A 27,284-nucleotide genomic window follows, 5' to 3' on the forward strand; every position below is an offset into this window, starting at 1 on the left:
ACGTGACAATGCAATATTATGGTATCATGGAGCTGATCTGATGATGGAGCAGAAAGGTGGTCATAGGAACTGTCATGAAACGTCGTATCCCCATCGAGTAAGGGTTTATTAGAAACGTCTCGGAGAGCAGTGGATGACTGTTGAACAGTACAGTCGGCGATAAAAGCTTTTTTTTTTTTTAATACTACGTCGGTGGCAAACAAGCATACGGCCCGACTGATGTAAAGCGGTCACCTATGGACGCCTGCAACTCAAATAGTGTCACATGCGCGTTGCCACCCCATTAGAAACTTGTACAAACTTGTAATTAGAAGCTTGTGCCAAAAATGAAATTACTCATGGCTAACTCGCTTTTAATGGGACTAGTGCCAAAGATGGCGCTAGTTGACTAATGTTGCTACATTTAAGCGTGTTCCTTTGCGAACTTTTCGTGGAAATTCTTGAAGATGTCCAACATTTCTTGCAGCAGAGCTGGTTGTGGTAGGATGGTGGTACGGAAGTGGTAGGTGCCGGGACGTTGGCCGAAACCTGAGCCGGGGACGATGCAGATACCTGGGGAAAGCAGAATATTTTTTTACAGTACATATAGCGCTATAAAACCGCACTAGCTAGATAATAATACATTACGATAAAAGTGCGGCAAAAGGAAATTCTAAACAAGTGGCGATAAATTAAAACACTACCGTTCCTTTTCGCACGTGTATCGCACGACATTTTTCAGTACAGATGGCCGTGAAGTTACGACCTGACAACGAAATAATAACGTACTGGTGAAAAAACGAATTGATTAGTGATTAGTGTTGGCTCGATGGGTGGACGACGTTCGAAAAACGGCGGGGCACCTCTGCTGCAAGATTAGCCCAGTAGGCCTAGCATATGATGGCCGCGAAAGTATATCGCCGCGAGACAGATGACACGTCTTCTTCTAACTGTATCAAAGAGGATCGAGTGTTATAGAGAGTTACTGTCGAAGTAAAATGTGTAATCACAGTGCATAAGACTGCCATCTCTCGACAAAAGCTTAAAACTTTTGAACCTCAGTTATGACAATTTGGCCCGTATTCTTAGCTTGATATGTGTTAAAATGTCAAATATTAATATTAGCGCCGTCTAGCTGAGCGTACCCCAAAGGTGTAACGCCATCTTGGTCACCGTATTTTTTTATGTATGGTACTGAGATACGTTTTTTTCTTAGACTATCTGTCTATACGGAGTAATAAACGTCACTACTTTAAAAAAAACTTGTATCTTCGTCTGTCAATGAAAATAAAATTGTAGTAAGTATGTATGGAATGCACATAGACTTACTGCGTTTTAACTTTGAGGAACAGCGTGAGATACGAGATTTTTTAAAAGTAGTGACGATATGTCTTTGAACTGTATTAATGACATAAGGATGGGTGATCTATAATCGAGGCGACATACTCTCGCGGCAATCATGTGCTGACCGTGCAGGACCGGGATAAGGCACTGGTCCCACCTCAAGCTAGTAAGCTATGAGCTATCGGCTATAAAAACGAACAAAAGATAAGCAATCCCGTGCAAATAAAAGAGACACGGCGATATTGATAGCTCACCGCTGGGCGAGTAGCTATAAACATCGCCGTGTCTCCTTTATTTACACGGGAGTTGGTATCTTTTGTTCGTTTTTATAGCCGATAGCTCATAGTTTACTAGCTCGCGGTGGGACCAGTGCCTAAGTGGCGTACACGAAGGGTCGGCAGTGGGCGATTAACGGCTGAAATGATGGTGATGATGAGTATTTCATGCTGCATGCATGCATGTGATCATGCTGAATTGGGTCCATTTCGTGATGCGCACCTTAATGTTCTGTTCTCTGTTTGTTTGTTCTTTTCTTGTGTGTACATGTACGTACGTGTTTGTGAGCGGGTGCGTATCGATCGATATAACTTTTTTTTATATATTTTTAGTCGTTATAACGATCATTTGATATAATTATTGAATCATATAACAACAAATAATATACTAACAAATTGTATAATACTTATTTAATATAATGATCATTTTTTCGAATAACATTTATTATAACATACTTTGAGTATAATGCTTATTTCCGATAATAAATAAATTGTATAACACAAATTCTGTCTAAAGCACAGTTAGAATAAAAACAAATTATACAATAAATTAGATCCACCATGTACCAAAAAAGTAGATTAGGTTAGAACTGTGACCCCTACACACAACGCGCTGCCAATAAATTAGATCCATCATGCACGAGAAAAATAGGTTAGGTTAGGTTAGAACTGTGACCCTTAAACATATGTACTGCTATCAGAAAAGTAGGTTAGGTTAGGTTAGAACTGTGATCCCTTCAAAAAAGAATAAAATTTATTCATGAAATGTTTTATACTGTTCGCTAGTTATATGATACTAGTCGTATATCAATAGATAGTTATACCATACAACGGTTATTATAAATAAGTGTTATACGAAATAATGATTATACAAAATAAAAGTAGATATTTTGTGGTTATACCAAATGTTAATTATGTCAAATGAGTGATTATATCCTTTAAATTTATACCAAATGTTGATATATCAAATGTTACTATACCAAAAAAAGTTATACCAATCATTACACACCCTTTGTGAGCGACATGAATAAATGTCTTTTATCTTTTTTTTTGTTAGAAGTTAGACAGAGGTATTACCGGTCTGTTCAAGAAGCTTGAAGGCGTAGTATACGTCGGGCGCTTTCCCTTCCGCCTTGGCGGCCTCGATAGCTTTGGGCGGCAGCTCGATGCTCGGGAACGCGTACATGGCACCCTGAAAAATAAACACAATTTTGGACAACTATGGGAACAAATCAAATTATTTTAAGAAATATTTTGATTTGTGTTTTTAAGTAGTCACACTACTATGTATAAATTCAAAATCGTATAGGAGGTGCAAGCACCTACTGCTTGCCCAGTTGGTCAAAGACGTCTAGTCTTACAAAGATGACATATAGAAGAGAAATTTCGACGGCTTCCGCTTTGGCGAGGCGGCCTAGGGGTTCATGGCGTTAGCCCGGATTGCTAAGACGCTGGTTCGAATCCGGCCTTCACCACTGGTGGTGCTCGTCATTTTTTCAATATATGACATCTTATTTCGATTTTTTTACAATTTTTGACGTTTTTATATTATTCTTGGGTTTCCTGGCGACAAGAAGTCAAGAAGATTAAACGAGAATATCATTCCTAGTGAACGTCAGCTGTCGCTCCGTATGTACATTGAGCAATCTAAGACAATCATACGACATAACGGCGAATTATGAATAATAACTTTTTTATTAAAAAAAAAAAAAACATTTCTTCAGCAAGCAGGCTACAGGGGCACTTTTACATGTCAACAATTGACAACATTTCATATTTTTGAGTACTACTTTTTATTGTTTGGTTTGAAAGAACTCAATACTAAAATATACACGTATTTTTTTATTTTTCCAAAAACTGCTATTTTAATGAGAAATTCCCTTTTTATTACTGCTTCGAGCAGAAAGAGCGTAAGTTACAAACGTCAAGACACAGCTTCGTGACGTCACATGTGTTGTTTCATACACCTAAGAAAACGACAAAATCATTCCTAAAAAAAAAGTTTTAACAGTCAGCTTAAACAGTCTGGTATGTCTGACTGTCAAGTGTCACTGTCAACCACTAGTGAATGACTACGAATCATAGACTAAGCCATGATTTTTTTAATATCTTTGCTACGAACTGTGATAAGTTTCACTGTCAAACTCAAGTGACATCCCAACTGGAAGATTTTTTTGATATAGTGGCAGCTCTAAATCAGCTATTTGACGTCACTTCCCCTTTAAACTATTTATAAGATTTTTTATACTAAAAATGCGGAAAAAAAATTAAAAAAATGATTTATGTGATCTACAAGCGTATATCTCGAAATGGTTTTCGATTTAGGGACATTGAAAATTTTGAAACGTTGTCAATTACAATAAATAGTATGAATTCAACTAAAGTATAAAGGTACTATGATTAATAAGAGATGTTAGAGATGTAAAGAGTCTCTAAATGTCAAAGTACATCTAAAAAAAATTAAACATGATGAAGAAAAAAAATACAGACTAATACAAATAAAAGATAGCTAAAGCAAGTTTAGAGTTGTAAAAGACTCTCGCTGTCACACTAGAGAAAATAAGTGTACCTACTTTTTTTTTCCTTGGATCTCTTGACAGCGAGAGTCTTTTACAACTCTAAACTTGCTTTAGCTATCTTTTATTTGTATTAGTCTGTATTTTTTTTCTTCATCATGTTTAATGTTTAATTAATACATCTGTATATGGTCTCCAAGAGGCAGAAAGAAAATATACAAACAAGGACCGAACAAAGTGCCTCAATGTAATCTTACTCAAAATTAATGTTACAATACGGTACATTGATACAGACACCTCAACAAGGGCAGTATAAGCGTGGAGAGTCCGCACTTTGGTCCGCTATTTTAGTTCTGAAGATACCGTGTAATTATATTTAACTTAACTAACATACCATTGCATTTGGATCTCTGCATAAAGGAAGGCTTTTTGAGTAAGTCGGAGAGTAGTAAATAACTTTATTCGAATACATAAATAAATAAATATTATAGGACATTCGTACACAGATTAACTGAGGCCCACGGTAAGCTCAAGAAGGCTTGTGTTGTGGGTACTCAGACAACGATATATATAATATGTAAATACTTATATACATAGAAAACATCCATGACTCAGGAACAAATACCTGTGCTCATCACACAAATAAATGACCTTGCCGGGATTCGAACCCGGGACCGCGGCGCAGCAGGCAGGGTCACTACCGACTGCGCCAAGACCGGTCGTCAAAATGAATGAATAAAGTTATTTTTTATCTTTTTACGACATTTACCTGGACAACATTTCATTTAAATCCCTGCGCAGGTTTGAAGGTGTCAGGGATCTAAATTGATCCAAAGGTTTTAGCACAAATTGGTGGTAAAAACGCAATTCATGATAGACAGACTGGACACGTGTAAAGGCCATTTTGATGTCTTTTATGTTAACTTCATATTTAACTACACAGGTAACCAACCTGAACGACGTTGCATTTGAATCCCTGCATAGAGTTGAAGGTGTCAGCAATCATCTTAGCTCGCTTATTGAGCGAGTCTAAAACTGCAGTCTTTTCCTTGATCCAGAGGTCGTAAGAGGGCTCGCCTTTGCTTGGCGGCTTGGCCTGAAAACAGATTATAAATTACACTCTGACACACCAAACTTGTCAGTAGATTAAGACCCCATTAGATATGGACATTATGGACCCAACCATTCACAAGAAAAGGCGCGAAAAATTAACTGACCCCGGAAAAATAATACTTTCGGGTGATTTTCTACTGTTTCAATATAAACAGAACTTATATCACTTTAAGTTCTCGCGCTTTGTACACATATTTAAAGTCACATACAGGTCGAAAGCGATTAATTAACATTATTTTACCTTTTTTCCCAACGTTTCGGACAGGTTGCACTGGAGTCTTCCGCGACCACGGCCAGTGCAACCTGGCCGAAACGTTGGGAAAAAAGGTAAAATAATGTTAATTAATCGCGTTCGACCTGTATGTGACTTTAAACAGAACTTTTTTTGCGAATTTAAAAAAGGTAGGTATTAGTTCTTTGTCTGTTCCGTCAGCGATAATGCTATCGGTTTCAGAGGTGTCATGACAACATTGGTGTTTGTAACTAGAACGTAAACTATATATTTTTCAACCACTTTCAAACAAATATTACCAGAAAAAATTATTCAAACTAGTTTTATCTGTGGCTCCTGGGATCAGACAGACATTGTTCGAAATGAATAAAGATATCGTTCAAAATAGCAGGTTAAACTAATAAATACTTACGACTAAATCTACCGCCGACTGTCCTAGTACAGTGGGACACAGCATGGCTGATATGCACTGAAAAGATAACATTATATTTAATTAAATTCATATTCATCAATGCCAGTTTAGACACAGTATATATTGTCCCGGATTTGTAAGTTCACATTTTTGACACATTTGTTTTGAAGTATGTTGCGATGTGGCTAAGACGTATCGTTTGCCAAATCTAACGATTAATTTCGAATTGGTTGAATCGATTAGGCCCTATGTACAAGGAGGCGCTTACAAATATACGATTTCTATCAACTTACTGAAATGTCATTTGAATCGAAATGACAGACTGCCACAGCACTAGTTTAAAAATAAAAATGAATGATAAATGATATAATAAGTAAATCCTGCGTGATAAATTAATATCGTAAAATACTCACTAACGAAGATCCGCAAAAATGTAACATGTGCTAGATTATGTTTAAAGTAAGCTAAATATTGTTTTTCTTCTTCTTATTTAAGAGCTAATGTAGCTCTTGTCGATGGAGTATGCGCCATATTTCCCTATTCTCCGCTTTCCTCTTTAGTTCTTGATACGACATGACACCGGCCTTCTCCTTGAGCTGGTCAACAAAACTCCTCCTGGGTCTTCCTTTCACCTTTCCTTCTAGGATATTTTTAAAGAAGGTATCATGTCGTATCGAGTGACCAATTTTGCCTCTTCTGTTTTCTATTTCTTTAATTAGTCTTCTTTTTTCTCCCACAATTTCCAGAACCTCTTCATTAGTTCTTCGTTCTGTCCAACTGATTTTCTCCATTCTTCTCCAGCACCACATTTCGAATGCGGCTAGCCGTTTATTCTCTTTTTTGGTCAGAATCCACGTTTCGCAGCCGTATAAAGCTATGCTCCAGATATAAGTTTTGATGAGCCGTTTTCTAATTTTACGCGATATCTTGGCGGTGAAAATATGTTTTTTATTATTATAAGCTTTTTTAGCCATAGCTATATATTGTTTTTAAGTACTTGATTTTTTTAAATATTATTACAGGATTTTATTTAAAATTTCATTAGGTTGCGCGAGTTTACGTATTGTGGACGCTGTCATGTGTCAAAAAGAGGTTCTTACAAATCTGGGACAATAAGAGTACTATCGTACAGTTAGGCCACTCCCGCTCCCCGCTGGTTACCTCACAGTTACCGCCTGTCAAAAACGCGAACATTCGACCTGTCATATGTCACTCATACAAGCATGGTACGCGTTCACCTACACGAGCTTAGACTGTGTGCGTAGGAACGCGCCTCTTTCATATATTTGATCGCCAGTGTCCGAGGTGTGGTTTACATATGAATACGTTTGTGATAATTGGGATATAAGAAATATGGAGTTTGTATTCCGCTCGTGACTGTTATAATAAACGTCAAATTTAATAAGTGTAGTAACCACATATTTCATATGAGAAGTGTCTTTTCAAAAGGACTTATTTTTGAAATAAAACTGCCTGTGTGGTGACGGGTTAAGAATTTCACCACCCCCTTTCTTCCCGTGGGTGTCGTAGAAGGCGACTATGGGATATGGGTTAATTTGTGGCGTAGGCGAGAGGCTGGCAACCTGTCACTGCAATGTCACAGTTTCGTTTTTTTTCAACCCCTTATTTGCCAAGAGTGGCACTGAAGCTTTAGTTAGTTTCATGTGTTCTGCCTTCCCCTTTATGGGATACAGGCGTGATTGTATGATTGTATGATTGTAAAACTATGGAAACGGATTATATTACCTTGTATAGGTTGGCCTGGACGCCCTTATCGAAGTTGACAAGCTCCATCCACCCGCCTCTTAGACCACACTCGCCCATGTAACCTGCAAATAACAAAAGGAAAAATTACAATTTTATTGGATCTGGCCCCACCAATAGCACATCTCGGACACTGGCGATCAAATATATGAAAGAGGTGCGTTTCTAGCACACATTCTAAGCACGTGTAGGTGAACGCGTACCATGCTTGTATAAGTGAGATATGACAGGTTGACTGTTCGCGTTTTTGACAGGCGGTAACTGTGAGGTAACCGAGAGGGGGTGGGCGGCGCTTAAAGCCCGGGGAAAAAAATTAAGAAATTAAATTAAAATTATTTATTTATTTATTATGTAAGGCCATTTTATTTGTGTGATGAGCACATATATTTATTTTATTCTTGAGTCACGGCTGTTTTCTGTATAAGTGTTTGTATATTATTCATATCGTTTTCTGAGTACCCTACTCACTTAGTCAATCCGTTCAATGTATGACGTATACAGAGTGGGGCCTGTAACAAAGGCGAAGAATTAAACTGTAGGCTATTCTCCTTATACTGATCAACATTTGTTCAGTGACTTTTAAAAACTATGAAGATTTTAAATTTTTAATTTTTCATACAAAATAAATATTAGCTTCAATGTACGCCATTATTGTTGTCATTGACGTTGTCTGTCACACTTTAGACTTAACAGAATTCGCAATACATTACCTCTTAGAAAAAACTTTCAAGGGTGATAAAAATCAAAACACAAGTTATTTTTAAAAGTCGCCGAACAAATGTTGATCAGTATAAGGAGCACAGATGTCATATATACCATAGATCAAGCAAACGTATCTACTTAGCGTGTCAAATGAACTCAGTGAAATCCACTGAGTTGTCAGTCTTTACTCGCAGCTTGCAGCTTTCGGGCGTCAATTTTTGTAAGTTGAAGTCAACCAAAACATAAAAAATGCCTCGTTACGTGATATTCAATTGCAACAACACAAAAATTATGAACAATCAAGAGTCTGAGACATATTTAAAATTACAGGCAAGAATCAACTTCAGTACAAAATTTGACACGCTCGGCCCCTATACAAATATATGAATTTGTTTCTTCTATCTAAATTAAGTTCTGTGATAAGGAGAATAGCCTAGAGTTCAATTGTTCGCCTTTGTTACAGGCCCCACTCTGTATAATATTTATCTATGTATTATATGGAAAAGCCGACAAAATGAGGACAGCAACAGTCGTGCATGTAACTACTGTAGTGTGGTAATATGCCAGTATGAAACATACCTTTGCTGATAGACATGAATGAAGCCAATTCTAGTTCATGCGTGTAGGGGGCTCCCAGTTCTCTCAACACCTGAAAATAGTTATTTGTTATACAAGGGTGCAAAGTTGTATTTTAACGCCGAGTGTGGAATTGAAAAACGAGCAAGTGAAAGGATTCTAGTTGAACCACGATTGAGTGGTTCGAGAATAGAATCCTGAACTTGCGAGTTTTTTAACACACGAGAAGTAAAATAAATTTGCACCCGAGTGTAACACAAAACTTTTCCCCTCACTATAGCGAAGGAAACTACAACGCAAAAAATGCGTTTATCACTGCTTCCAGTAGTTCCACAGGTGGTAAATCATCTTTATTACTAGATTCACCTACTTTTATCAATTTTAAAACAGTTAATTTGACTTTATTCAGGGTCAAATTACTTTACCCACTAGTGGATAATATGCGTTTTTACGCGCTGGTATTAAAGAACAAAACACCTGTTTCCGAGCTAGTGAGGGGAAAATAAAATTAAGTTACATCAAAGACGTATATAACTCTGTATAGACCAAAGAGGATCGAGTATTATAGAGAGTTACTGTCGAAGTAAAATGTGTAATCACAGTGCATAGACTGCCATTTCTTGACACAGGCTTAAAACTTTTGAACCTCAGTTTTGACAATTTGGCCCATAATTATACTTAGCTTGATATGTTTTAAAATGTCAAATATTAATATTAGCGCTATCTAGCTCAGCGTACCCGAAAGGTGTAATGCCATCTAGGCCACCGTACCTTCATCGAGGTTTAAAAGTTTTAAGCTTGTGTCGAGAGATGGCAGTCGATGCACTATGATTACATATTTCTTTGACAGTAACTATCTATAATTTTTGATCCTCTTTGATACACATCGAGTTAAGAATATGGACAAAATTGTTAAAACTGAGGTTCAAAGGTTTTAAGCTTGTGTCGAGAGATGGCAGTTTATACACTGTGACTGCACAGTCATCATACTTTGACAGTAATTCTCTAATCATCTAATGATACTCTGGTTGTAGCTTAGTTGATATGGGGCGATATTTAACATAATAGGCTACTAGACTCGTATCGAATTTAGCACATCAATTTTTTGTTTTCTGTAGTATTTGACTTAAGAAATCAATATTTATAGCTTGCGGGGATTAAAAGTGCGTGATGACTGCGTATTTTTAATTAAAGATGTGTGTATGTTTTTTTTTAATTATGGACTCCGAAAACGGTGTTGGCCAATGAAGTGACGTCACATAATTCAAATCAACTATGGAAATTAGAGGTACTAATCTAATCTCCATAGAAGTAACCTCTATTGTATTAAAATTCATAGTCGTTGCTAGGCTGTGACAATGTCAAATATTTTTTCTAAATCGACTTACGTCATGTCATAGATATGTCATGTCATAGATATTCTATAGATTAATATGGCTGATGTTGTTTTTGCCTGATCACGTAAAATATCACGGCAAACTTAAAATTATTTTTTTGCGGGTTTTTAAGTCGTAATATAATATGGTACTATTTTTTTATTTTATTTAATTAGACAGTAATTAATATTATAAGATATACTTTGAAAAAGGGTCAAGTAGCCTATACGATAGGTATAATAAAACAGGTTTACTTTTTTGAACGAGAAGAACTTGCTGCCCTCAGCATAAATGTTGTCCTGGTACACTTCGTCGGCCAAAAGCAGGAGATTATGTCGGTGAGCGAATTTGATGATCGTCTCGATGTTGGAACGGGTTAGGACCTGAAACGAAAACAATTACTTTTAAATTTCGATGGTCTAAGAAGGAAAAACCACATACCAATATTATAAATGGGAAAGTGTGTGTGTCTGTTTGTTTGTCCGGCTTTCACAGCAAAACGGATCGCCGAATTAACGTGAATTTTTAACTAGAGATAGTTGAAGGGAGGGAGACTGACATAGGTTACTTTTGTCCCTTTCTAGCCCAATGCCCTTTCTTGCTCCGCTTTATCCAATGCCCAAGCGTTATGGGTGATTCTAAGTTAAGAGGTACTTTCGACGGCACTGACAAAAAAATATATTTTTTCAAGATAATACTTCATAATAACATATTTATTTTATAAAACTAAATGTTTTCTACCTGGGCACTCAAAATTATTACAGAAATTCATGTAAATTAGTCACAATCAGCTCTAATGTAGGAAAAATGTCTCTCCCCTGGCCTGTCCCCCAACCGAATTTATTTGTCAACAAGTAATTATGACTTTGTTAAAATTCACTTATTCACAATCATTTGTTTAAATACTAATATATATAACAATAACCACTGTAAATGTTGAATATATTGTTACGTTTATTTATGAATTGCGTACGAGAAACACTTTTACAGCTATTTTTGATTTTCATCGAAAATGTATCTCCCCTGGCGTATCAAAAAAGCCAGGGGAGATACTTTTGTACTAGTTTTGATTATTTTTATTTCCGTTTTCTCTTAACCTTTGTTTAGCGTTGTACCTATTTTTATTTTAGCTTTACGATAGAAGGTTTTCTTTCCAGAAAAACGCAACTATTAAGAAAAAAAACCGGCCAAGTGCGAGTCGGGCTCGCGCACAAAGGGTTCCGTAGCAGCAAATATAATAAACTTATTATGTCAATTATCTCAAAAACTATAAGAGATACTTTGATCAAACCAAAAATCGTTGAAAGAGTTAATTAGCATGCATCACCTCTATTTTTTTTAGAATTTTATACCCCGTAGTTATAAAAATAGAGGGGGGGGACATACTTTTTACGACTTTGAGAGCTGATATCTCAAAAACCGTTCACTTTAAGAAAAATGTTTTTTAGAAAACTTTATATCATTTTAAAAGACCTTTCCATTGATACCCCACACGGGTATGTACATCGAAAAAAAAATTTTCATCCCTCAGTTACATGTATGGGGGGCCCCACCCCCAATTCTTTTTTTTACTATTTAGTGTCATAATTTTGTAGCGGTTCATACAACACATATTCCCATCAAATTTCATCACTGTAGTACTTATAGTTTCCGAGTAAATCGGCTGTGACAGACGGACAGACGGACAGACGGACAGACGGACATGACGAAACTATAAGGGTTCCGTTTTTGCCATTTTGGCTACGGAACCCTAAAAAGAGGACACATTCACATTCAACTTCATATGAAATTTTCGTGAAGCTGTTTAATAAAAAGGTTTAATACTGATATTAATAGGATAGGTTTTTGTTTACTTGTTGCCTATTGATTGTACATTAAAATTATTTTTGTTTTAATGGATAATATGGAGAAGTGAAAAATAAGAAAACTCATTAAGGAATTATCACTTTTCTTGCTGTAAGAATGTTATGAAATGTAAAGTCTGAGTATAAATAATCAATAATTATAATAAAAACAATAAATAGAGTTAATTCTTAAAAAATAAAACTAAATTTTTCATACAACTGTCTCTTCCCTGGTCACAAAGTATCCTCCCCTGTGCAACAGTATCTCCCCTGGACTGAGTATTTCCCCTGGTCGCTGATAAAACACGATAAAACAAATAAATTGACTGGTCCTCTTTGTAAACACTTCAAATTGGCAGTTTTAACTAATACAAATAGACAAATAGGTAAAAAACAACAAAAAAGTTGGCGCCGTCTCTCCATACAACGTATTACCTCTTAACTTAGAATCACCCTTATATTTTCGTCTAAATAGTAGCAGAGTTTTGTGATTGTACTCTTCTAATTCAATAAATATGAAATCGATATCTATACGAGTACATACTTGTCCTGTAAGATTCCCCGGGTTGATAACAGCGATGGCTCTCACATTAGTCCTTAGCACTTTTCAATGCCCTTAAAAGTTCCGCTTTATCTAGCGCCCAAGCGTTATCTTCGTCTAAATTTGACGACCGGTCTGGCTCAGTCGGTAGTGACCCTGTCTGCTAAGCCGCGGTCCTGGGTTCGAATCCCGGTAAGGGCATTTATTTGTGTGATGAGCACAGATATTTGTTCCTGAGTCATGGATGTTTTCTATGTATATAAGTATGTATTTATCTATTTAAGTATGTATATCGTCGCTTAGCACCCATAGTACAAGCTTTGCTTAGTTTGGGGCTAAGTTGATCTGTGTAAGGTGTCCCCAATATTTTTTTTTTTTTTTATATTAACCAACTTGGGTACTCTACTGCTCTAACTTATACAATATGAAAAGGATGTATATACCTGTCCTGTAGGGTTCCCAGGGTTGATAACAGCGATAGCTCTAACATTACAGTCCTTCGCACTTTTCAAGGACCTTTCGAGCTCCGCTTCGTCCAAAGCCCAAGCGTTGTCTTCGTCTAAGTAGTAACCGACTTGGGTTAGACCGTATTCAGCTAGTGAGGCTGAGTAGAGTGGGTACTGTGGGATTGGAATGAGTACACCTGAAAAAAAAAGAAATTGGGTAAGTAATTTTAGAACTACAGGCAGGGGCGGCTCACTCCGCGATACTTTCGACGAGCTAATAGTACCGCGAACTCGCGGCCCATTCAGTGGTGACAACCTTAGAGCCGCGCTTTATAATTCAATGTCGGCTGCTCGCGTGCGGTCCGTTTGCTAATGTAGGTAAGAATTTAGAATGGCGGCATTTTGTGAACATCAAAGGAGTGAGCCTTCTGTACTTGTACTATTATATATTCTGTGCTACAGGTGTATGGACCATTAGAGTTGTTTAAAAGTACTAAACATGCTACTAAATTAAATTTATATTCAATCAAGAAATAAAAGAGTAATTCAAACTAAACTACTTAAACAATATTACTAACGTTTCTGAACGATTAAAAGTGGTTAAAGGAGGTGTATAATGAAGCCTAATGAGCGTTAGCTGCCGCTCTGCTTGGTGGACGCAAATAGCAAAATAATTGTCATATCCACTAAAATACGAAATTATCAAACTACAGCAAATTTATATATTTATTTATAAAATATTGAAAAGACATGAATAGCAAAATTAGACACGAATTTTGAAGGAGACAAACGGTCACACATATTCAGCATGCAAATTTCTATTTTAATCTTATAAATTATACATTATACTATAATCAATGGAAAACGTTAATACTCCACTTCAAATAAACAATGTAAATTCATGTGTGGAGTGTTAAAACATGCACGTTGAAGGTCACATAGTAATTGCTTGGTTAACTGACTCATTTGTTTGAATACCAATGAGATAGACATGCGTTTTGTCGTTTTAACATACTAATAATATACACACACATTATATATGTGTGCTGAATGGCCGCCGCGTCGCTCGAATCTTTATGTATTCGGGAGAAAGGAACAGAAAAACACATTTGTTACAGAAGCGAGATAAAACACTCACCTGAAGGTTTTCCTCCCAAATCGTTACATAGTAATTAAAGTACATTCTTGATGCCATTGACATTCGAAGCGCCGCCAGTAAGGACGATGTCGTCCCATTTGGCTGGGTGGCCGTCGCGTCGCTCGAATCTCGATTCAAGAGACAAGGACAGAAAGACACATTTCTTGTTATAGAAGCGAGGTAAAACACTCACCTGAAGGTTTTCCTCCCAAATCGTTACATAGTAATTGAAGTACATTCTTGATGCCATTCGAAGCGCCACCAGTATGGACGATGTCGTCCCATTTGGCTGGGTGGCCGTCGCGTCGCTCGAATCTCGATTCAAGAGATAAGGACAGAAAGACACATTTCTTGTCACAGAAGCGAGATAAAACACTCACCTGAAGGTTTTCCTCCCAAATCGTTACATAGTAATTGAAGTACATTCTTGATGCCATTCGAAGCGCCACCAGTAAGGACGATGTCGTCCCATTTGGCTGGGTGGCCGTCGCGTCGTTCGAATCTCGATTCAAGAGACAAGGACAGAAAGACACATTTCTTGTCACAGAAGCGAGATAAAACACTTCCCTTGTGAGCAAAATGCTGGCGGGGGAGGTACCGACAGGTATCACGGACATCTTGTACGGTGCCAATTTATGCGCGCTTCTAAAAAAGGACGGTGGTATACGTCCCATTGCTGTTGGGACCACTTTTCGTCGTTTGGCTGCGAAAGTTGCCTGTCGTTCTCACTTGGACGGGCTTGGCAAGGAGTTCAGTCCCATTCAGTTGGGGTTTGGCGCGAGAAGTGGTTGTGAAGCTGCTGTCCACGCAGTCCGGACGTATACGGAGCGTCTGGGGAGTGGAGTGCTATTGAAAGTAGATGTGGCAAACGCGTTTAACTCTGTTGATAGAGGCACCCTCCTAACGCAAGTCCGGGAGAAGATGCCCAGGGTATACAAATTTGTATGGCAGTGCTACAGTTCCCCGACTAAGCTGTTATTTAAGTCGAATCTTTTGGCCTCATCTGTCGGGTGTCAGCAGGGTGATCCCTTGGCTCCTGCAATCTTTAGCCTCGCCATCCATCCTGTTATAAAGAACCTCAAATCAAGTCTGAATGTGTGGTACCTAGATGATGGGACGCTGGGGGGTGATGCGGATACCGTATTGTGTGACTTACGGAGGTTAACGTCCGATTTTGCTTCCATTGGTCTTTCTCTGAATTTCACGAAGTGTGAACTTTTCGTTTCTAGTGCTAACCTGGACAAGGAAAGTATAGTCGAGAAGTTCAAAGAAGTGGCTCCGGGAATAAGTGTTGTGGATGAGAGGTCGCTTAATCTCCTGGGGTGTCCCGTTTTGGACCAGTCTTTTGAGGATTATGTGGAGGGTAAAATTCAGAACTTCAAGTCTGTTTCGGATCGCTTACTGGAGATTAATGTTCATACGGCTTACACCATTTTTCGATATTGCCTGTTTGTCCCAAAGTTCACGTATGTTCTTCGGTGTAGTCATTTCTGGAAGTTCCCTAATCTTCTCTTGAAGTTGGACGAGTTGTTAAAGGATTCTCTGGTGTTGATCCTTAATGTGTCTCTTGATTCGAGGTCTTGGAGTCAGGCTACTCTGCCTATAAGATTTGGCGGTTTGGGAATCCGGAGTATCTCCAGTGTGGCGTTGCCTGCTTTCTTGGCGTCAGTGCATAGCGCGCACGGTTTAGTAGGAGGAATTTTGGGTTCATCTTTTGATGACCTAGAACCTTCGCACCTCGCTGAGGCCAGGAGTGCATGGACATTGTCTTGCCCCAACGACTTGCCTTCTAATCTTTGCTCGCAGAGGCAGTGGGACGAGCCGCTTTGCCAGTTAGTACGGAATAATCTTCTTGATACGTCATCAAGCTTGGCTGAGCGTGCTCGTCTCTTGGCTGCTGCAGAGTGGGAATCAGGTCAGTGGTTGTTGGCCCTGCCATCTCCGTCTTTGGGTACGCTTCTGGACAACGTCACTTTTCGGCTGGCCGCCAGTTTGCGGGTAGGGGCAGTGACAAATGTGCCGCATCACTGCCAATGTGGCTCTACGGTGGACACCCTTGGTCATCATGGCCTTTCGTGTAGCAGGAGTGCGGGTCGGATTCCTCGTCATGCTAGTTTAAATGACATCATCCGAAGGGCTCTTGTCAGTGTGAAGGTACCGGCCATTCTGGAACCTGTTGGTCTGGCAAGAGATGATGGCAAGAGGCCCGACGGCATGACGTTGGTGCCGTGGTCCATGGGGAGGCCTCTGGTTTGGGATGCGACGTGCGTCGACACTTTCGCCGTTTCCCATTTGCCGGGCACTAGCGCTCTTGCTGGTCGTGCGGCGTCTACTGCCGAAGACCGTAAACGTCGCAAGTACGATACGCTGGGCAGTGGGTATATTTTTGAGGCGTTTGCGGTCGAAACGATGGGACCTTGGGGGCCCGGGGCTCGGCGCCTCTATAAAGATTTGGCGTCTCGTTTGGTAGATGTGACGGGTGACAAAAGGGCTGGCCAGTATTTTGCTCAGAGAATAAGCATCGCCATTCAGCGAGGCAATGCGGCCAGCCTTTTGGGCACGCTGCCTGTTGGTGGCGACTTGCAGGGTGTTTTTGAGTTGTAGGTGTGTGTGTGTGTGTTTTTTTTTTTTTTTTTTTTTAGTATGTACTTTTAGGTTTAGTTTATTGACGATGCATGTTGCGGATTTTCCATTGTCTTACTTTTTGACGAAGCTTGTAGCTAATAAGGGATTTTGTATTCAGTTGACGAAGCCTGCGTTGCGGATTTGAGAATATGGTCTCTGAATAAATTATTCTCATTAAGTTTGATAAAACACTCACCTGAAGGTTTTCCTCCCAAATCGTTCGAAGCGCTGCCAGTAAGGACGATGTCGTCCCATTTGGCTGGGTGGCCGTCGCGTCGTTCGAATCTCGATTCAAGAGACAAGGACAGAAAGACACATTTCTTGTCACAGAAGCGAGATAAAACACTCACCTGAAGGTTTTCCTCCCAAATCGTTACATAGTAGTTGAAGTACATTCTTGATGCCATTTGAAGCACCGCCAGTAAGGACGATGTCGTCCCATTTGGCTGGGTGGCCGTCGCGTCGCTCGATATATTCGGCGACATGTCGTCGGATCAGTTCGATCCCGTGTGATGCAGTGTAGGAGCCGACGGATTGACCACTGGAATTTAAAAAATGTATTTTAGTAGATCAGTAGTGTTTGAGCTGCAGCAAATAGACAAATGTAATAGGGTTGGTAGGTAAAAGCATTGTAGAGGATAGTTTTCTGTCAATACGAGTAAGTACCTATTAAGAATTAGACAATGAATTCTCTAGTGTATTCAATACGCAACGATTGTTTAATACGACCTGCAAACAAAAATAATATACATAGTATCAAGTTGTGTCACTCACGGTGACGTATGCCTTGATTCGTTAAATTTGGCACATTTGCGCGCCAACGTGAATGACACTATCTAGGACCGTATTGTACATACCCGCAACCTTCGAGGATTTCTCTGGCGCGCTTTTTCACGTCGCTAGGAAAGTCGTATGTTTCGATGAGATCAGGGAACGAGACGCAAGCCAGCACCTGTCAAAGATATACAAATAAATAAATAATAAATAAATAAATATTATAGGACATTTTTACCTGAGGCCCACGGTAAGCTCAAGAAGGCTTGTGTTGTGGGTACTCAGACAACGATATATATAATATATAAATACTTATATACGTAGAAAACATCCATGACTCAGGAACAAATATCTGTGCTCATCACACAAATAAATGCCCTTACCGGGATTCGAACCCGGGACCGCGGCGTAGCAGGCAGGGTCACTACCGACTGCGCCAGACCGGTCGTTTTCAAATTGATATTTTAGTAAAGTTGTCAAGACGCGGGTTCGAGCACTGGTGGCCTAGCGGTAAGAGCGTGCGACTTTCGATCCGGAGGTCGCGGGTTCAAACCCCGGCTCGTACCAATGAGTTTTTCGGAACTTATGTGCGAATTGTCATTTGATATTTGCCAGTCGCTTTTCGGTGAAGGAAAACATCGTGAGGAAACCGGGCTAATTATCCATCCCATGAGCCGTGGCAAATGCCGGGATAACGCAAGGAGGATGATGATGTCAGGACGCGGGTTCAAACCCGGTTCGTATCAATGAGTCTTTTTATAGAGTCTGTGCGGAAACAAAAGAGCAACAGAAGGTATCGGGCACCATAAATTTCACGGTATACTCTTGGGTCGACACGTTCGTTTTTCGTCACGATCCCAAATTTGTCCGATTCTGCTTTCGTCAGCCATTCTTCATTCGTCAACTTAGACTGCAGTCATTATCGTCTTTGACCATAATGAGTTCAGTAATCAGTAATCAGTAATTCTTTATTGCTATCATAGGTACATAAGTTGGTACATTTCAGTAGGTATAGCACAGCTATGAACCCTGTAAGGGCACTGCAAATATAGTTCTTAATAACTTGTTGTTGACCTTTTTCTTATTTCGACTCAATTGTTTTTCGTCATTTCGTATTTGGTGATATTCTAAGTTTGTACCGACCTAAGGCTCCCCACAGACAGTCTTAAAAATTCATAATCTTAAAAAAAACTTGTATGCAATCTGACAGTTCAAACTGACACTGACAAGACACTGACAGATCTGAACTGTCAGATTGTATACAAGTTTTTTTTAAGATTATGAATTTTTAAGACTGTCTGTGGGGAGCCTATGACTACGAAAAAACACGAAAAACATAGATTTAACAGCGAACATGCCGAAAGAAAGTGACGAATAAAAAACGAGACGGATTAAGATAGAGATGAACAACGAAATTGACCGTAGTTGAGAAAGACCATCGACGACCGTGACGAATAAAGAATGGCTGACGAAAGCAGAATTTGACAAATTTAGGAACGTGACGAAAAACGATCGTGTCGACCCAAGGGTATACCAATTTCACGACTCTTCTCTTTCCGAACAAACTCTGATTTCAAATTTTGTTCAACGCACAGATATGTATAGGAAGGAGAAAAACGGACATGCCAGGCTATTGAATACGCGGAATATGCCTGAACCCACTCACACTTGTGGATCTGGATAGACGACCCTATTGGGCTATAGCGCAATATATGCAGATCATTTCCATGTCTATGTCCGCTCTCTAGTATGCTCTAAGGTTCAACGCTCGTAAACACAATCGCATAAAACAATCGCGCGTTTTAGGGAATAGGGATAATAGGGATCATATTCGGAAGGGAACATTAACAGGACATCAAGGTCATACACATACAAACGTTCTATGTTACACGGTACCTAGTGAATGAACTAACCGCAGCCACACTGGCCTTGACATCGTCAAGCGGACATAATATATTGATATAATACATAACACGCGATTACAGTATCATGACTATGACGATGCAGTTATCCTAGGTTCAAGGGTCGGCTCGGCTCTTTGTAGATGGTAAACTATCTTGAGACATATTCAGCTTTTGCCCGCGGCTTCGCTCGCGTTAGACAGAGACAAAAAGTAACCTTGTCACTTTCCCTCCCTTCAACTATCGGCACTTAAAAAATCACGTCAATTCGTCGCTCCGTTTTGCCGTGGAAGACGGACAACAAACAGACACACACACTTTCCCATTTATAATATTAGTATGGATACGGATATACTATCCAATGGAATCAGGCTTTACATCGCGGTAATCCATGTTAATCAAAATCTAGAACATTCAACATCTTAGGATTAGCAAAGGAATGTTCTAGATGTCTCGCACCAGCAGGGCTAGCACATGATTGCCGCGAGATAGATGACACGTCTTCTTCTAATTGTATTAATGACATAAGGACGAGTAGTATCTCGCGGCGACAAAGTCTCGCGCCAATCAAGTGCTAATCCTGCAGAGGTCTCGCAGAGAGCTCTTTGGCAACCTTAGGCCCTCTTGCACCAACCACTTAACTCGTGGTTAGTGGGCTGTCATCTGTCAAATTCCATATAAAATGGTGGCTTAACCCTCTGCCTTCAATAGGTTGAAGATAAGAAGAAGCACTTCTCATTCACGGTGTTTTTGCGTGGATTGTGATAACTGATAAGTATATCAGAGCAATTTCCGGCAACTTTGTACATAGCCACGTCAGCAAATATTAATTGATCCTATTTTGTTACCAACATTTAGTAATATAAGTCGACTTTCGTAAGATATATACGGGTTAATTGTTATAATTAAGAAAATATAGATACTAGAGAACCTTAATGACGAAATAAAACTTAATAAAATCTCAATTCATCAACAAAATATTGGTAACAAAATAGGAATTAATAAAAACAAATTTAACTTTTTCCTTAATTTTTGTACAAACTTTTCGAGAACTGCTGATCATGGAAAACAATGTGGCGCCACAAACATTATATAATTATAATCAAAAACCATACATTTAATTATAGACGTTTCTGATAAACAACGACTTTCTTATCAAATAACCTTTGTCAAACGACCTTAACATATAACTAGCTGAGTCTAATGTAGATTTTAATTTTAAACTTGAAACGTATCTAATCCTGTCTCGGTACGTTAACTAAATAACATTTTTAAGTACCGTGAACTTGCTAACAACGCCGCTATGTTAAACAATTATTTAAACTGTTTTTTTTATCAGGATTTGTATAATGTATCGGCAAGGACAAGCATAAATAGTATAGTTGGGCCATTTTTTCAAAGCTGTCCCCCCACTTTTTTTTGGATTTGGATTTTTTTATGTGGTTACCACTCAGAATCGCGAGCTCTTTCAATCCTAATACGAGAAAAAAAGTGTCCCAAGGTTTTTTCCCATTTCGTTACCATTTTTTCATACATTTTGTATGGCGGTAACGGAATGGAAGGTCTGAAAAATGTATGGAAATCTTGGGCCATTTTTTTTCTCCTATCAGGATCGAAAAACCTCGCGATTCTGAGTATGAATCGCGTAAAAAAATACCTATGTTACAAAAAAAGTGGGAAAAACTTTGAAAAAAATGGCCCAGTTATTAGGTATTAGATCGTAGGATTCTGGAGCTACAGTCGCCATTGAGAAAAATGGAATAGGGTGAAACGTCGGACTGGGTTTAGTGCCCAGGCCCAAGAAACCCCCTCTCGCCGGGAAAGGGGAAAGAAACGGCGAGTCCCACGCATCATGCGTAACTGCGTTCCCACTCCGTCACAAAACAGGGGGCACTAGCAGGTTAGGGGAACCTTCCTATCAAGAAGGGAATATACCAAATTAAAAAAAAACCGGCCAAGAGCGTGTCGGGCCACGCTCAGTGTAGGGTTCCGTAGTTTTCCGTATTTTTCTCAAAAACTACTGAACCTATCAAGTTCAAAACAATTTTCCTAGAAAGTTTTTATAAAGTTCTACTTTTGTGATTTTTTTCATATTTTTTAAACGTATGGTTCAAAAGTTAGAGGGGGGGGGACGCACTTTTTTTTCCTTTAGGAGCGATTATTTCCGAAAATATTAATATTATCATAAAACCATCTTAGTTAACCCTTATTCATTTTTAAATACCTATCCAACAATATATCACACGTTGGGGTTGGAATGAAAAAAATATCAGCCCCCACTTTACATGTAGGGGGGGTACCCTAATAAAACATTTTTTTCTATTTTTTATTTTTGCACTTTGTTGGCGTGATTGATATACATATTGGTACCAAATTTCAGCTTTCTAGTGCTTACGGTTACTGAGATTATCCGCGGACGGGCGGACGGACGGACGGACGGACGGACGGACAGACAGACATGGCGAAACTATAAGGGTTCCTAGTTGACTACGGAACCCTAAAAACTAGATATCTTCGGTAACCAGATAAAGCTACGAATCGCGCCGATAAATCCAATAATCGCTGCTCAATCAATGCTTTAGCCCTCAAGTAGCGTAGCGTAGCCATTTTTCTAATAAATGTGACATAGTCATTGGCGTTTCGTTCAACACGGATTGTAAACTGACATGACTGCGGTCTAGGCGACCAGAGTACGTAGCCAAATGCACAAACGCTTGCGATAATATTGTTATCGCAGCTAGCTATCTCTATCGTTCTTCCGTATTGGTGCGACAGAGCCACACTGCGTTTCGATCGGCGTCTAGCGTCAACGATTGTCGCTTCGAAACGAGGCCGACAGCCATGTCAAAATATTTTAAGCTGACCTGTCTGATGAAGGTGATGGGCTTCTGTCCCATGGCGTGAGCATCTCCGATGTTGGCTTTGATCACCCTCTTGAACGGTTTCTGGGCGCCCTGGGAACAATGCAGTAAAAAGATAAGATTCAATGTTTTTGGTTATAGGAGCTATTACCCCTCCAGTGTTACGGCTAACAGATAGCTGTAAATTCAATTCAGTAATGGATGATCACACTAGATATGTAATAGTGAAGTAAATGTCTCCGAACACATGTAATTGTCGACTGAGGCGAAGCTAAAGTCAGCAAACATGTGATCTGAGGCTTTCTTAGTTACTGGGCAAGGTGTGTGTGGTGTGTATGTGTGTGTGTATACTATTTTTTGTTAAAACTCAGCCGGGAAGTGGTAACTTCGTTAGCGCAGCGGCCTGAAAATTGACGCGTTCCGGTCGGAGGATAGAAAAAGATCAACTCATCATAAATAAACAAAACAGTAAACTTTCCATTATACCTATCATCATATCACGCAGGTATGCAGAACAATTGGTATTCTCATAAGTCCGAACGACTAGTAAGATTTTGTCAATCGTATTGTTAATAATAGCGTGTGAAAGACAAAGATATTTCTAATTTAAAATTCAATTAGGTATTGTTTACTAATCACTTATTGCTTCTTTGCCTTCGAATGTATAATTTGTCAAGCTTTAATGTGCATGTCAAGGTCAGTAATTACTTTCAAGTTCAATTTTATCAACTGTTTTGTACTAGCTGTTGATATAGCAGGAGATCAAAAAAAAAAGATTTATTACTTATTTTGATTAACTACAGTCGGCAAATTTTTGAGACTTTGCAAAGATTTTCGGAAAATTATAAATCTGCAGAATGATTGCTATCATGTTTCCAATGTCATCACTTATCTACGTGGATAAAGCATCCGTCACGTTCTGGCAAGTATGTCAGTGTGAGTGAGAGTGGCAGATGTCTTATCCACGTGGATAAGTGATAAAATTGGAAGCATAATACGCCGGCCGTTTCCACTTTGATATACATAACATAATGATTACTAATTGGTTCCATAACTTGCAAAAATCTGGTTAGATTTCGAATTTGTGACATGTGGAAAAATCTAACAATTTTGAAACTTCCTATTACGACTCGACTTTGGGTTTGTTCCATTTTCCTATTCTTAAAAAAAATCCGTTTTAATAATGTTAACGTATTTGTATGCTAGGTATAACACGTATTAGTCATACAGTGTCAATCTACAAACAATTTGTGCTAAAATCAGGTCAAAGTTATTCACTCTCTTTACCTTGAAAATGACATGCATTATGTACACACGGTGACATTTAAGTGATCGATTAAAAACTTTATAACTATTACGTAAGGTCTAAGAACGGACACTGTTTTCGCCCCTTTCAAATCGAGACAACACCTGGCTTTTAATGAATAGGATATGCGATATGTGATTTTATAGTTAGGAAGGTAGCTGGCAAAAGTAAGTACTTATACACAATCTGTCTGTGTACAATAAGTAAAAAAAAATCTGTCGGTGTACAATGATTTCAGTTTGCGTATTTCCATACAAAATTTCATTTAAATTGATTTAGCCTTAATAGGGGCTGACAACACTCAATTGCGTAGAATTGATGTTACTTGCGCAGTTTTTTAAGACAAACTATTAGTCTTAGGCAAGTAAATTATATGTCATTATTCATTATATTTCAACGAACATAGCCGTACTCGTTACACGATTTAATGAAATCGGCTCGATAGAAAAAAATTGCAAAGATTGGTCTCGAGTTCGTCATTAAACTGTTCTGTGTCGTTCAATTATTCACTTAGTTGTCTTTAATTAATATTACAATAACAAAAATATACATATCTAAAACATTAACGAAACATTTTACACAAATAATGCGTCTTTCTATTTTATTTTAATATTTTTCCGCACTTTTCGTACCTAGCCACCCTCTCTTAGTGATGTCACTAGTAAGTGAGGGCGATGTCGCCCTCTCACTTACTACCATACGATTAGATAGTGTACGCTAGCGTCAAGGCCATTGGGTGCTGTCAGCGTCTTAACGTGACGAGGTTTTAGTAAAGTTACCCCTCAGGTCTTAGACTTATTTTCATCATAATATTGTCTTCGGTTACCGCGATAGTTACTCATGAAATAAAACTATGGAAACGGATTAAATCGCGTATAATGAATTTAAAATACATCCCGACGTTTCGAACTCTTTACAGCGTTCGTGGTCAACGGGTGACATTTTCATCAGTTACGATATTACCTTATCCTCGTCATGTCATCATATTCCTTGTGTTATCCCGGCATTCGCTTAATATATCACGGCAATCGTCGCTCCGTTTTGCCATAAAGGACGGACAAACAAACAGACACACACACTTTCCCATTTATAATATTAGTATGGATTCAAATAGGCTTACAATAAGCATTTTTAAATGGTCAACAATGTACAATATTCATCTTATTCTAAATATTGAGGTTTTGGAAATATGTTAACCATTTAAGTGTTTATGTTTATCTACTATGATATCATAAACATTACAGATGATAAGGCAGCGGAAAAAATATTTCCATCCCAGATGACGGATACGTAGCAAGTGGCAACTAGCAAACAATATTATGTCATAATCATTGTCATGCATTCCTAAAACGTCAACATCCTCCTTGCGTAATCCCGGCATTTGCCACAGATCATGGGAGCCTGGGGTCCGCTTTGACAACTAATCCCAAGATTTGGCGTAGGCACTAGTTTTTACGAAAGCGACTGTCATCTGACCTTCCACCCCGAAGGGTAAACTAGACCTTATTGGAATTAGTCCGATGTTTTCCTTTGCCGAAAAGCGACATGCATTCCTAAAACGTATCACCCGTGAAATATCAGATAACTTTAAACTTTCTAAACACGTTTAATATATATTATAATTTATAAATGTTAAATATCTAATTTGAGTTTATCCTTGAGACGGTTAATTGCCATAATCACACAGTTAGTACAGTTACTATGCGAATTTATACTGTGATTTATGTAGGTTTTCTTGATTTAATTCAACACCCATTATTTTTTTATTTAATACAGAACACATACATCATATATATATCAGAGATATCATAATAACCATATATGTAACTTTAACATTTGTTGTATTTAATTATGTATATTATCGTCGCTTAGCACCCATGGTACAGGCTTTGCTTAGTTTGGGGCTGAGTAAATCTGTGTAAGGTGTCCCCAATATTTTTTTTTTAATTATTCAAAAGCTTTTCGAACTATATCTACAGCTTTAGGTACTAAGACTATCGGCACAGAATATATAATAGTAGATACAGTCGACAACAAAGAGATATATCCACTTTTTCACCTTATTACAATGCAATAAGGTGAAAAAGTGGGTACATCTCTTTGTAGTCGACTGTACAAGTACAGAAGGCTCACTCCTTTGATATTCACAAAATGCCGACATTTCCAAATTCTATTGCGCCGCGCGAAGGTCGTCACCACTGAATGGGCCGCGAACTCGCGGCATCCGGCATGTCCATGTAGCGCAACAATAGATTCGCGGAGTGAGCCGCCCCTGCTAATCGGTCAGTAATCATTCCTATTTGTACCATAGTTCAATGAAGTGGTTATGCCATATCGGGGCCAATTGCAACCACTTATCTCTCGTGATAACACGCAGATCTGATGTCTCAACATCAGAGAAACATAAGTACCAATGTTGTCATTCGAAATTAAATTTATTAGTACTGAAATAAGACACATTTTTTATAGGAAGGGGTGGACATATAACATTTTCAATTTATCTGATGATCATAGACTGTACGCGGATCTGTACGCGATTCTAAAGCATAAAACGTTGTATGTGCAAAACTTGGTTTTTTTGAGTTTATACCTTATTTAATAAGAATAAATCTTTAATTCAATGGTAAAATATATATCGCTTTGGTGATGCAATAATAGAAGAGTAGGTTATCACAAATATTACAATCCGCTTTCATTGTTTAATGGTAGAACAACTGACAGTTATAAATATGTTTTTTATCATGCAGAAACGTCTGCGAGCGATATTACATATTTTTAAATTAAAGGAAAAATGGAAAAATTCACACCTCCGGCAGGACTCGAACCTGCGACCTTTGGCCTTTATCCGCGAATTTATCCATGCCTTTCCTCAATTCTCAACCGCCTTAGGGTGGCATTATAGCAAACATCTACCCGTAAGAATAGATCTTAACAGGCCCGGCCCCGGCAAGGCCAAAGGTCGCAGGTTCGAGTCCTGCCGGAGGTGTGAATTTTTCCATTTTTTCCTTTAATTTAAAAATATGTAACTAACAGTTATGTAAGCTAAAATTAAATAATGTATGATAACTTGATAATAGTTATTTGTTATACAAGGGGGCAAAGTTGTATTTTAACGCCGAGTGTGGAATTGAAAAAAGAGCAAGTGAAAGGATTCTATAGTTGAACCAGGAGCGAAGCAAGTGGTTCGAGAATAGAATCCTGAACAAGCTTGCGAGTTTTTTAAAACACGAGAAGTAAAATACATTTGCACCCGTGTGTAACACAAAACTTTTCCCCTCACTAGCGAGGAAACTACAACGCAAAAATTGCGTTTATCACTGCTTCCAGTAGTTCCACAGGAAGAAAATCATCTTTATTACTAGATTTACCTGCTTTTATCAATTTTAAAGCAGTTAATTTGACTTTATTCAAGGTCAAATTACTTTACCCACTAGTGGATAAAATGCGTTTTTACCCGCTGGTATTAAAGGACAAACACGTGTTTCCGAGCTAGTGAGGGGAAAACATGTTTATAAGTGATATAACAATTTAAACGACCTAGTAGACAGATTGGCAGATA

At 38.5% G+C, this 27,284-nt stretch overlaps 1 protein-coding gene across 4 annotated transcripts in view; it reads right to left on the bottom strand.

Moving 5' to 3' along the window:
• Window positions 1–204: 204 nt before the first annotated feature.
• The window catches only part of LOC125232007 (alanine aminotransferase 1), a 32,156-nt gene continuing 5,076 nt past the window's right edge, over window positions 205–27,284 (bottom strand). For 3 of the 4 annotated variants that reach the window (XM_048137615.1, XM_048137616.1, XM_048137614.1), the window contains exons 3-13: window positions 22,423–22,512; window positions 17,741–17,835; window positions 17,234–17,424; window positions 13,118–13,317; window positions 10,544–10,672; window positions 8,917–8,986; window positions 7,618–7,700; window positions 5,872–5,928; window positions 5,067–5,210; window positions 2,676–2,790; window positions 205–552 (exon numbers count right to left, since the gene is read on the bottom strand). In XM_048137615.1, coding sequence (XP_047993572.1) covers window positions 404–552; window positions 2,676–2,790; window positions 5,067–5,210; window positions 5,872–5,928; window positions 7,618–7,700; window positions 8,917–8,986; window positions 10,544–10,672; window positions 13,118–13,317; window positions 17,234–17,424; window positions 17,741–17,835; window positions 22,423–22,512 — 1,323 coding nt within the window. In that variant the 3' untranslated portion in view covers window positions 205–403. Of the gene's footprint in view, window positions 553–2,675; window positions 2,791–5,066; window positions 5,211–5,871; window positions 5,929–7,617; window positions 7,701–8,916; window positions 8,987–10,543; window positions 10,673–13,117; window positions 13,318–14,451; window positions 14,731–17,233; window positions 17,425–17,740; window positions 17,836–22,422; window positions 22,513–27,284 lie in introns of those variants that run through there. The other variant, XM_048137617.1, reaches the window with a different exon arrangement.

This window comes from Leguminivora glycinivorella, chromosome 12 (assembly GCF_023078275.1).
Source record: "Leguminivora glycinivorella isolate SPB_JAAS2020 chromosome 12, LegGlyc_1.1, whole genome shotgun sequence".
Classification (NCBI taxonomy): Eukaryota; Metazoa; Arthropoda; class Insecta; order Lepidoptera; family Tortricidae; genus Leguminivora; species Leguminivora glycinivorella.